Here is a 13,603-nt window from a genome sequence, read left to right on the forward strand (position 1 = left end):
TTCCTTTTTAACACTTGAAAATAGTCCCCAAATTGTTGGCGAAATGATTCTCTTTTTCCTTGCTTCTGAATAAGAAAACAAATTGAAGAAACAGGTTTCGGTCCTTTGAGTGACAAGGTCACCCCTTCTGAGAAATGGTGACTCTGAAAGGATATAAGGATGACTCAACCAGCTTTCTTCGGGCACCATCGGGGCACTGCTATCACTGCCACTGGCAAACGAGACTCGTCGCCCTCGCCCTCGGAGGAGCACCGGGACCAGTGCCTCTATACATTCTTAGACCTTACGAGCGGTCAGACACATACACACAGCTTCTTCAGTGCTCACTTGCTCGTACTCCCTCCCTTCCTCCCTCCCTCCCTCCCTCCTTCTCTCTCTCCCTCTCTCTCTCTTTCTCACACTCGACCTTCTTCGTGGCTCAAGTGTTGATAATCACTTTCCTTGAAGTTTGCGTTCTCGAGAAGTGCCTTGTCCCGAGAGTCAGCTCTTGCTAGTCGATTTTTCAAGTTCAAGTGGTTTAGAATTCGAGGGTCGATTTGGCGAATCAGAGGTCGATCTGCTACTGAATTTTTGTTGGCCGAAGAAGGAAACCTATTAACAATCTTCCTAGTGTAGCGAAGACGCCTTTGGTTTGGATTTCATTCCTTAGTGACGACCGTCCCTCGTTAGAATTGTGCAATACCGAGTCGATTAGTGAAGAGAGCGTTTCGCGTAATTCAAGGTGTCCTGTGTACGTCACTCCTGACTAAGGTTGAGTGAGTGACACTTGGTATATGACAAACTGAGTGCAAACATACTTTATACTCGATGGGCTGGTGTAAGTGATATATTAGAAATGGAAAAGTAAAACTAAGGAAAATAATTCTAATGACGCGAAAATGTCTTGTCCCCTGACAGGGACTTTTCGAGAAGAACGATGAATATCCTGGTGAGTTCGAGTAAAGAGAGGTTCCAGTTGTAATCAGGTAATGGTGATGTGACATTTCGAAAAGGATAATGGACTGGAATTTTCAATCTCTAGAGATCGTTTTAGAATTTTAAAAACCATCTTACAGTGTTAGATTTAATTAAAATAATATAAACTGTTATCCAGATAAAGAAAGGCTGGAATTTTGAAATCCAGTGAGTAGCTTTTAGAAATTATCAGTACCTTACGGAGAAAACTTAATACTGACATAACAAGACAGAACATTTAGCATCTGAAAATTAATTTGAGGAGGACAAGACCACAGAATCTTCTGTCTTGAGTATTTTTCTTAAATAATACGAAAATCCGCTTTTTGGAAAGATTTCAAATCCTTACAAAATCAAAGGAAAAATTCAAGACGAAAAATCCATTCAACCGGATATTGTGTAATTCGATCATATACCACAGCTTATAGTGCTGACTTATAGGCAACTAATTAGGTTTGTGTTCTTGAAAAAACAGGTCAAGGTCACAAACTGGAGTGATAAGATGAAGAGGCTGGAAGATGCCTTCTTTATCCTTCTAGGATTCTTCCTCTTGTCCTTTCCACGAGTTGAAGGACTCCCGGACAGTAGAACTGCAACAACTGCCGATTTCTACATTTGGACAGAGGAGGTGAGCCTCGCCCCTCAAGGCGAGCCCCTCCCAGAGGACTTGCCCCTTTGCAAGAATGGAGAGGGGCAAAATGGGTGTTTGCTTCAATCTCAAGAGCCCATGGTGAGTAGTACTGCGTGGCATCATTTATTTGCTTTTTACTTTACTTTCTACTTAATTATGTGTTGATTTATCCATACAGCTATATATATATATATATATATATATATATATATATATATAAGATATATATATATATATATATTATTCATATATTATTAGGAGACAGAGGAAGGCGACGGCCTGTAGGACACATCAGCGTGAAGGTGGACATTGGAAATGTTGTAATTCATTTTAATTCTTTATTTCCTACGTTTCGTAATATCTTTATTACATCTTCAGGGAATCTGTCAGACAATAAATAAAATTACTTTAAAAATTACTTTAAAAATACTTTAAAAATTACTCTAAATTTCACCATTTACAAATTACAACACAATTAAAAAACACAGAAACAAAACAAAAAAAGACCAAAGACCGCTAACCAACCTTATGCAGAGAAGGAAAGAGACAGAATAACTACACATAAATAAAAGTTAGAATCATTATTTGTTAAACAACTGGTTCCCCAGTTAAATACCCAGACCTCCTCCACACAACTGTACCTGAGCTAACTGTTATTTATGTATTGTTATTCTGTCTCTTGCCTTCTCTGCATAAGGTTGGTTAGCGGTCCTTGGTCTTTTTTTGTTTTGTTTCTGTGTGTTTTTTTAATTGTGTCGTAATTTGTAAATGTTGAAATTTAGAGTAATTTTTAAAGTAATTATATTTATTGTCCAACAGATTCCCTGAAGATGTAATATAGTTATTACGAAACATAGGAAATAAATAATTAAAATTAATTACGTTTCCAATGGTCTACCTTCACCCTGATATATATATATATATATATATATATATATATATATATATTATATATATATATATACGTATATAGTATATATATACATATATAGAGCAGGTAATACGGAAAAAAGGTCAGTACCTGTGTTCATTATATGTTTAATTGGCTGATGTTTCAGGACCTTCTTTGTCTCATTCTCAAAGCTGTACAACTGAAAAATAAAAGTGGTCGCAACGGAAAATCTCAAGAGGTACAGAGCTGACATTGTCTGAATATTTGATTGGGGAACTACCAATTGGATGAAGTATCGACAATTGACGGACATTTGAAACCTTGCCAGTTATTTGAAAATCTTTGTAATCAATGTCCTGTTCACAATATTTGGCGTGATCTCTCTTAAAGCTTTGAGAATGGAACAAGCATGGTCCTGAAACGTCACCCAAATAAGGTATCATGAACAAAGGAAATGTCCTTCTTACCATACTTGCTGCCCTTCAGTTGGTCTCTAGCAACTGCCTTCAATATATATATATATATATATATTATATATATATATATATATATATATATATATATATATATATAACTATATATATATAATATATATTATATATATATATATATATATATATATATATAGTATATATATTATATATATATGTAATGTATGTATACATGGGCATCTGAACCAGTTTGTAGAAGTCAGGCGGCATCATAACGTCATCACACCGACCCAAAGAAGTATTTCTGAGATGATATAGTTCAAAACGAATGTGAATAAAGTTAAGAGAGCAAATGATTGTCAGGAAGATGGAGTATTAAACTTAATCATAAATGAGAGAAGAGGCGAACCAAAGAATAAGTGACAGGGGATGAAGCAGTAGAGTCCAGTGAAAGATTCTGTCTTTCTACGGAAGACAAAGTTGAACGGACTGAAAGGGAAAGATATTTAAGATTTGAACTAGATGTTAAAAAGTGAATAAGTAGAAATATGGATCACGTTGTTAAGAGGTGGATGGGAATGGAGACTAATTTGTCTGTGAAAAACTGTATATTGTTTGAAGTGGTAATAGGGATGCAGAGAAGATCCAAAGAACTTCGGTGTATTTGGATGGCTAGTATTATTCAACTTTACTAATCAGTTGTAATCATGTTGATTTATGTGTTCAAGAATAAATGCGGCAATGAGACCTATATTCTTCTTTAGAGCCACCATTTATTTGCAGAAATCCCCTTATGTTGCTACACAAGCGCATACACACTCACACAAACACAAACACACACACATACACACACACACACACACACACACACACATATATATATATATATATATATACTATATTATATATGTGTGTGTGTGTGTGTGTGTGTGTGTGTGTGTGTGTGTGTGCATGTGAGTGTATGTGTGTGTATGTTTGAAAACATATATGCAAATGAATTTTGTTTTTTGTAATGTCCTCGTGAAGTCATACAATTGGGTTTTCCCAAGAGACTAAGAGACTATATGATTAGGACACAATTTGTCTCAAGTACTTTCGAATTGAATAAAAGCCTTTTCTTCAAGGAGCTGTGGAGAGAGAGAGAGAGATAGAGAGAATACATCATTCGATAGAATTTCAGCTTTATAGACTTGCAACACAAAGCTCCATTTTCGTTATCTCCTCGTGATAATTACGTAACACCTGAAAGGTGTCTGTGGTATGTGCAATCTGTCTCTAAGGTCGAAGCATCCTGTTAAGTCATGGCTTCTTTGGCGCCACCGCTACAAATTTCTTGAGCATTGTCATTATTAGTCATAACGGTTACTGCGCCTGGCCGCGTTAATCCTTTCTTGAAAACTATAGGCCTGCCTATATATATATATAATATATATATATATATATATATATAGTATATATATATGTGTGTGTGTGTGTGTGTGTGTGTGTGTGTGTATTATATATATATATATATATATATATATATATATATATATATATATATATATGATATATATATGTATATTTGTATCTAAGTACTTATGGATATATACATACTGTACACAAGCGCGCACACACACACACACACACACACACACACACACACATATATATATATATATATATATATATATATATATATATATATATATATATATATATATATATATATATATATAATATATATATATATATATATATATGGGGATACAATCCACAATGAAGTAAATTCCTCTTGTAGTTTAAAATATATAATTCTTGTATAGGATTAAAGCTTTCGACCATCAACTGTGGTCTTGTTCACTGGGGCAATGATGGGCATGTCTGCTCTGTTTGTCTGTTCAAGCAAGAGTCAGGCCAAAGTCATTGGACCTGTGGTCAGGCTGAACATCTCGGTAGCACAGGGGATCGTCGTTGTCTGGAAGAAGCAAATACAACCAGCAAAAGAGACATAGTAAATCAGATCTTAGCGCTGGGCCTACGAAGTGTCCAAGTATTGGCCCATTCTCTCCCATGACCTGTCTTTGTGCCCTAATGGTTTTCTGTTCCCCCAAAATTGTACGATGAGGGATGGGACACCTAAGTTAGGTTTGAAATTCCTTATGGCTAGCAGGAGAGGCAAATTGAATATATATTTATGATCCCATCCCGTCGGGGTCTACTTACACTGGTCTGGCTGCAGTCCTGAGGGTCATGCTTAAATGAGACTCAGTGGGCGAGTTTAACATGATCTGTATCATCTAAAACTTACACAAGGGCTGGAGTATTTAAGGAAACTAATAATTACGTACAGTAACTTTAGCGGTAACTGGCTACCGCAACGGAATAGCACAGGGCGATAGCACGTCATTGCCCTTCGCATGTCCAAGCCTAACTCCACAAGCCAGCCGAGAGGCGTCAGGGCGCTGGTTTCCTCTTAGCCCCCTTGTTTTCCCCTTAGGCAGGTCTTTGGTTGATTTCTCTCTCCCAAGGAGGTTTGACCAATCGTTGGTCAGACATACCCTCGCCAAAAGTTAACGGCTTTTGGGGGGGTTACTTTGAGGGTGGCTGTTCCCCAGGGACCAGCAGATTGCCTTGTTATTCAACTTCTTCTTGGCATCTTACACAATTAGACCCCAGAGACAGTGACAAGCTTTCCGGAATGGCTCAGATATATATATATATATATATAGATATATAGTATATATATATATATATATCTATATATATATATTATACTAATAATATATATGTATATATATATTATATATATATATATATATATATATATATATATATATATATTTATATATATATATATATATATATATATATATATATATATATAATCATGCAGGCCAATACTATATATACACATACACACAAACACACACACACACGCATATATATATATATATATATATATATATATATATATATATATATATATATATATATATATATATATATGCTGTCCGATACTATTAACAAAGAGTTACGAAGTCTGGCACAGTAACCATTGTGACTATTATCATTCACATTGCTTAACAAAATTGTATATATAAGTAGCTTTCTTTTTCTCCCCGAAAAATGTATTTTCTCTAAATCTACCAGTGTTTTTTCAATAGTTACCGTCATTTTGTTTAAAGCTATAGAATTCTGTCTAAAGTAACCTCTACTTTGAAAGAAGACAATTTTCTTTAAAATGACTTCCGTGTTCTTTAGATATCGCTTTCTTTTGTCTAAGCACTACCTATACTTTGTCTTAGATTGCTGGATTTTGATCTTAAACTGACCCTACTTTGGCTTCCTTTTGTATAACAACCCCGTTCTTCCTTCTAGAACGAACTCAGTTAAATTCAAAGCTCAATATATGATAAGGGAAACTTTTCGTCTAAAGCTTCCAAATTTTACGTAGTGACCCTTTTGTGATTTCTAAACGTAGTCTTGTCTATTGATCAGCTTTTGTGTCTAGATCACTTTTCGACTGATCTAAAACTGGGATTATTTCCGTTAGCTATTTTATTTCGTCTAGACCAAGGATTTTTTACAGGAGGTATCCGTACCCCTGGAGGGTATGAGAACCACATGCTGGGGGCATGACTTGATCTCTGTATATTTGTATATATTTGATTTTAATGTGTCAATATTGGTATACATGGGTACATTTTGTAAGTAAATAACCATATAAAACTATAAATGTATGTTCTATTCCTAGCTATTCATCCCTAAAGTATGTATTAAACTAAGTATATTAAGTTAACTTGTCAGCAAATAGGACTTGAGCTGACTTAAGCTAAGGGGGTAAGGAACCAAACTGGGCGATTCATTAGAGTCTGGAGTCATTGAAAGGTTACGGACCCCTGCAAAAAAAATGGAAAATTACCACTATTCATTTGTTTTCTTTTTTGATTTTCGTATCTTTATATCGTTTTCTGTTATTTATATATCCACCAGTGACATTTTCTCAACTGTATTTATAATTAAGTACTTTTTCTCCGCCCCCTCTCTCATCATTTTTGGCTCATTTTAAATAAAGCTCTGCTCATAGGCCCTTGAAATAGCAGCAATGATAATTATCATCATCATCAATAGCGTCGTTATCATCACCTCAAAATAACACACACACACACACACACACACACATACATACATATATATATATATATATATATATATATATATATATATATATATATATATATATATATACTATATGGGTGTGTTAGAAAAATTAAAAATAAATGTTTTAAAAACGTCACCACTGGATAATAGTTCCCCATTTCCTTTCACATTGATAATAATAATTGAACCTTATAAAGGACTGACTGTCTTAACACAGTTGCAATAAAAATCAACTCGATTCATGATGCCTAATTATGTAAAAGCAATGTGCGTGCATGTGTGTGTGTGTTGTAAGGTTTTTACCTCGTGCAATGGTAAGGCCGCCATGACGTACGAGGCTCTTTAGAATATTCGTAGTACCAATTTTCAAGCATAATCGTCGAAGTTGCTGATGTTAAGAAAGAATATATAAAACCCGAAGGAGAAGAAAAAGATCATGAATAATGATACCATAACTCCGCAGTGGGCGTTGACTTCTGATTGAAAGCGAACCAATGAATGAACGTGACGAAAAGGGCAGAAGTCAAGACGAACCTGACCTCAGCCCATGTGTCTCCCACACAGACTCAGACGGTTAATCTTCATTTCGGGGCATCGTGTTTCCTTTCGTGTGTTTGTCAAGGGCTCAAGGCAGTCAAAGTATACTGCAGTAACGTTTTGTTGGCTGGAGAGGAATGCGTACGTCTGTGCAATGTTGAGTGGCGGATGATTCACGCGTATTTGTGTGCGTTGCATGTGAATATACGTACGCAAGCTCGCGCGTAAATGAGAGAGAGAGAGAGAGAGAGAGAGAGAGAGAGAGAGAGAGAGAGAGAGAGAGTGTTTATGCTTAATACTCGATGCGTACATAAATGAAAACGAAAAAAAGTTGCAGCTCTCATCTGTTTTTGTGTTTGTAGTTACTTCGCCATTGGTAGAAATTCAATCTTATCTTCTGAGACCGATACTTGATGTGTCTAGAGGGCCGAAGTAGATGTTGTATTTTCATTGATCTTATCGCTGTTGTAGTTGCTGTTGTTTTTGTTGTTGGTGTCAACAATCATTCCTATCTGTCTCGTTTGTCTGTATAAGAGATATCTCAAAATATTATGATGACTGCAATTTTGTGGATTAGTGGTTAGCAATCATTGCATTAGTAATTTAGATTTTCAGATGGTGACAGATCAAGTTATATCTTCTGGGGACCTTTCATTTATTTCACAAGTTGTTTATCTATTTAGTGTTTATCTATTTTGGTCGGGAAAGTGTTACAAGATAATACAACGTTGGGCTTTCTATTTTAGTTTCTTACTACAATTATTGATTACAGGAATGAGAATAAAACTAAGTAGTATTTCGTAAATTTAAAAAAATATACACGCACACACAAACGCACACACTATCTCGGACTTAATATATTTTCATATGTGTTAACCGCAGGAGAACTTTTTAGTTGATAATAATTCTGAGGTAGAGCGAACTGGATATTAAACTATCAATGTCCTTTAATGCATATATATAAATCATGGTGATGTGATAAAAATTCATAGTATGGTTACGTGCGGTAAACGTTCGACTTTTTAACATGGCAGAGGGGGTTGGGTGTCGATTCTAATTACAAATACTTGAGTTCGACAGTGATTTGTAAGGTCGGAATCGGTATCAACTTATACCTCACTTGTTGGCTGAGTCGGTAACGACACTGAAGTCCTGATTTCTCCTCGCTCTGCTGGTTCGAATTCACGAGAGGAGGAAATTATCATCAACTAAAAAATTCCCCCTCGGTTAACACATGAAAATATACTAATTCCGAGGTAGAGCGAATTGGATATTAAAGGACATTTGTAGCTTAATGAATGTATATGAATCACGGTGATGTGATAAAGATTCATACATACCATATATATGTGTGTGTGTGTGTGAATATGTGTTTGTGTACATTGTCATAATATTCCTACAATTGAAAACAAATATTTCTGCTTTTCTCTTCCATTCCAACCTTACTTTGGAAATCGTAACCAATTGCTCAAGTGAAGATTTAGCGTCTTTGAACAGAGAGAGAGAGAGAGAGAGAGAGAGAGAGAGAGAGAGAATACAAGGTGGCGTCATCGAGATCCCCTCATATTATAATGACGACAACGATTCATAGCCTTACGGAAGAATGATCGGTCACTTTTTTTAATTTTTACTCTTTTCACTGCCTTTCTCATCCCACAGCTGCCATCCACGGCAGTCCACTGACCGCCAAGTACACAATACACTCCCCAGGTCAACATAAACCCAACGGATTTCATGGAAGGCTTGCAGTTCGCTCTGTCCTGGTCAGCGAGTGAGGCAATTTGATGAGTGCCTCATACTTGGTTTGATCTGAGTGGTGTGAGTGAGAGCTACCTCTCCGAGGCCCTCCGAGGCCCTCCTGTTTTGAAGGTCCCAGGTGGGACACACCGGTTTTCAGAGCACGCGCCCATATCGTCCGTCCTTGTCCGGTTCGGGATTCGAACTTTGGTCAGTCAGTTAATTTGTGAGTTGAATACAGCACAGCTGATCTATGAGAGAGAGAGAGAGAGAGAGAGAGAGAGAGAGAGAGAGAGAGGGAAAAAACATCGTTGCCCCTTTTATCCCTCCTGATTAGCATATAGCAACAAGCACAAAAGCAATCGTCTTTTAGGCAATTATGCAACGTCAACAAACGGGATAGGGGCGTTTTTTTTATTTCTTTTTGTTATTGATGGTAGATTATCAAAACATACGATAAGTGAAACGAATATTCCGAGTGAAGGAACAATAATAGCATCAGTGGTAGCGGTAGTAGTAGCAGTAGTAACAGCAATAGATGCTGCTGTTGATATGATGAGACTGCATAATCGTAACGAGTTTACGATTGATGATGTCATTTATAATAATACCTGACCGTTGCTTTAAATATTTTGCTTTAATAGAGAAAAGTAGATATAACAAGACTTCTAAGTTAGAGAGAGAGAGAGAGAGAGAGAGAGAGAGAGAGAGAGAGAGAGAGAGAGAGAGAGATCACTGTTCCACCATTTATGAGCGAACATTAAAAAAATTTTTATCTACTAAATGAGGAGAGAGGGGACTGATAACTGTTTTATCAGAGAGAGAGAGAGAGAGAGAGAGAGAGAGAGAGAGAGAGAGAGAGAAAGTATAGTTATATTCCAACTACTGGAAACATCGGCAGGAAGAAAGAGGAAGAAATATTCCACAAAATCATCAGGACGACTTTCTGACACTCTTCAAGAGCCCGGGCAGAAAGGCTCCCAAGTAACGCATCCTGTTAAGATGTTGCTAATGGCCTTTATCGGTCTAAGGCATGAGAGCTTTCAAAGAAGGTTATATGGCCATCGTCAGGACTAGATGCTATAACAGCAGGTGACATTAGCTTATATCTGCAGCCCTTAAAGCGAATGAACTTATCATGCAAAGTTCTCTCTGAAAGTACTTTATTAATATATATAGAACTCTTAATGGCAACAGTCTCCTTGTATTCGTTTGTGCAAATGTTTTACATATGGAGCTCTTTATGAGCTGAGAATTGTCTCTTCGTGTTCTTTTGTATATAGTTACACCATTTCTTGAGCGCTTTATGAGAATTGCCTCTTAGTGCTCAAATATATAGTGTCATTATTTCTGGAGCTCTTAATGAGAATTGTCTCTTCATGTTCTCCTGTACAATTACGCAATTTCTTGCGCTCTTTATGAGAACTGTCTCTTCATGTTCTTTTGTACAGTTACAATATTGCTGAAGCTCTTTATAAGTGTATCCTCATGTTATTTGGCACAGTTATATTATTTCTGGAGCTCTTTGTGAGAATTCTCTCTTCATGGCCTTTTGTAGTTACATTATTTCTGGAGATCTTTCTGAGAATTGTCTCTTCATGTTCTTTTATTCAGTTACACAATATCTGAAGCTCTTTATAAGAACTCTCTTCATGTCTTTTTGTATAGTTCTATTATTTCTAGAGCTCTTTGTGAGAATTGTCTCTCCAAGTTCTTTTGTACACTTACACCATTTCTAGGGCTCTTAATGAGAACTGTCTCTTCAGGTTTTTTTTTTTTTTTTTTTTTCACGGTTACACAATTACTGTAGCTCTTTATGAGAATTGTCTCTTCGTGTTCTTTTGTACTGTTACATTATTTCAGGAGCTCTTTATGAGAATTGTTTCTTCTTTATTTCTGGAGCCCTTTGAGGGAATTGCCATGATCGTTCGTATTATTTCTGCAGGTCTATATGAGAATTGATGTTCATCATCTTATATTTTGTCTCATCATATTCTTTGTACCCTGATGCATTAATTTTGCAACTTTTTTCACAGCAGTTTTGAAAGCATAGTCAATCTCACATATTACTCCCTCCTTAAAAGAATTTCAAGTAGTTTTGGAAATGGTGTGATTAGACTGACATGTGCAAAAAAAGATTTTTTTTCAAAGATTTATTAAGTTGAAATGACAAATTTTGAATTTCATACAGGACCTACACTTGAGAAAATTAAAATATATAATGAGTCTGGTGCAAATATAATACCTTGCTTGAGAATAATGTAGAAAACAACCTTGTAAGAGCAGCCTTTGTTATATATAATGCCAGAATATTAGAAATAGATTTTGAATTTAAAAAAGCACATCTTCAGCATAGCCTCCTGACCCTAGCACAGCAAAACTGAGAACGGAGAGAGCAAAAACTCTTCTACAAGAGAGAATATCATGTAAGAAGAGCATCAAAATGCCACCAACACTCAGATGCCAAGAGCTGCAAAAATGAATAAATGAAAATAAATAAAAAAGTAGAAAAAAGAAATACAAGTGGCTGCAGGGAACTGGCATATTCGACTAGAATTTCAACGCCCAGTTGACATGTGATCTTCCACTGCACAAATGTTGTGAGCAAAACGGAATTCTCATTGTCATTACTGTCATTAATATAGCACGACCCTACTTGGACAAAACTATCGGCCTATTCGTTTAGAAGTGGATATGCGAATGTTTACGTGAATGATGTATATTGTTCAACAAGAGTATATTGATGAGACGAGAGAGAGAGAGAGAGAGAGAGAGAGAGAGAGAGAGAGAGAGAGAGAGATGTTTAAGGAAAACCCATCAAGACAGAAGTCAACTTTCGTATGGCGACATTTCTGTGACAGTCCGCCCAGACCAGACAGAATGTCAACAGCTTGAAGGGATACAAACAAAATCAATCTCTCTCTCTCTCTCTCTCTCTCTCTCTCTCTCTCTCTCTCTCTCTCTCTCTCTCTCTCTCTCTCTCTCTGTGCGTGTGTGTGTGTGTGTGCGTTGCTTTAGCGTTCTTGGCTGACTCTGTGCATCGTAAATAGATACTATTTACAAATAGTTTCTCCCGGCAAAAAAGTAGTATCCGGACCCGAAGAACATTACTTGCTGTCTAAACCTCTGACCGAGGAACTTTATACGTCTAAGCGAATGCCACAGGGAAATGACACACAGAAGTTTGGTACCAAGCCCTTTCACGTGAATAAACAACCTGTGAGAGCGCTTGGCACGTCTGCCTGTCAGTTTCCTGTGGTATTCGTATATATATATAAATATTATTATATATATATATATATATATATATATATATATATATATATATATAAAGCTGCGCTAATTTAGGGTGGGAGGAAAGGAAAGGTCATTGCTACAAACACAAATAAGTGAGAAATAGACGCAATGAAACGACATGCACAGAAGGGCCTCATCAGCAGCCTAGCCTATACACACACACACTGTAACCCCAACTCCGTCCTGACTCTCCCGCCACTCAAGATTCCCCGAGTAAAGACTTCTCTCCGACCCTATCCTCCTCAAAGCACCCGATTCACATGTTGAGGTGAGTGGCTGATGTCTCCCGTACTTAGGAGTATAAAGTAGCCGAGTCTGTGGTCCAGTACTCAAAGAATGAACGTGATCACACAAAATTACGTTATGAAAATATGTAGTAAATGCTTTACTGTAGATCTACAGTAAATATAGAGGGCCTGCTGAGACACTGGAAGATTGTACCCTTCTGCGGTCACCCCCTCCGAAGAAAAAGTGTGGTGATTTAAATATATATATATATATATATATATATATATATATATATATATATATATATATATATATATATATATATATATAGTGTGTGTGTGTGTGTGTGTGTGTGTGTGTGTTATATACTAACGCTTGTACCTACAATTTAGATGAAAACGCACAAACACACACACACATATACATATATATGTGTGTACACACACACACACACACACACACACACACATATATATATATATATATATACATACATATATGTTTACTGATATATATATATATAATATATATATATATATATATATATATATATATATATTATAACAAGAAAAAGAAGTTTTCGAATTTCTGTACAGTCAGTCTCTCCCATATTTTCCAACACTGTGTACATAAATGTACGTATGCATGACCGCCACAGTGTGTATGTATATAAGCATATATGTACGTATGCATGGCAGACACATCACACACCTCATCATCATCATTATTCCAAGATAAATCCTTGCGCAACCC

General features: G+C 36.2%; 1 protein-coding gene across 1 annotated transcript in view; it reads left to right on the forward strand.

Moving 5' to 3' along the window:
• The first annotated feature begins 215 nt into the window (after positions 1 to 215).
• LOC135214453 (uncharacterized) overlaps positions 216 to 13,603 on the forward strand; it is a 26,556-nt gene continuing 13,168 nt past the window's right edge. The window contains 2 exon segments of the mRNA XM_064248753.1: positions 216 to 928; positions 1,430 to 1,684. Of these exon segments, the coding sequence (XP_064104823.1) occupies positions 917 to 928; positions 1,430 to 1,684 (267 nt within the window). The 5' untranslated portion in view covers positions 216 to 916.

The sequence above is a fragment of the Macrobrachium nipponense genome, chromosome 45, assembly GCF_015104395.2.
Source record: "Macrobrachium nipponense isolate FS-2020 chromosome 45, ASM1510439v2, whole genome shotgun sequence".
Classification (NCBI taxonomy): Eukaryota; Metazoa; Arthropoda; class Malacostraca; order Decapoda; family Palaemonidae; genus Macrobrachium; species Macrobrachium nipponense.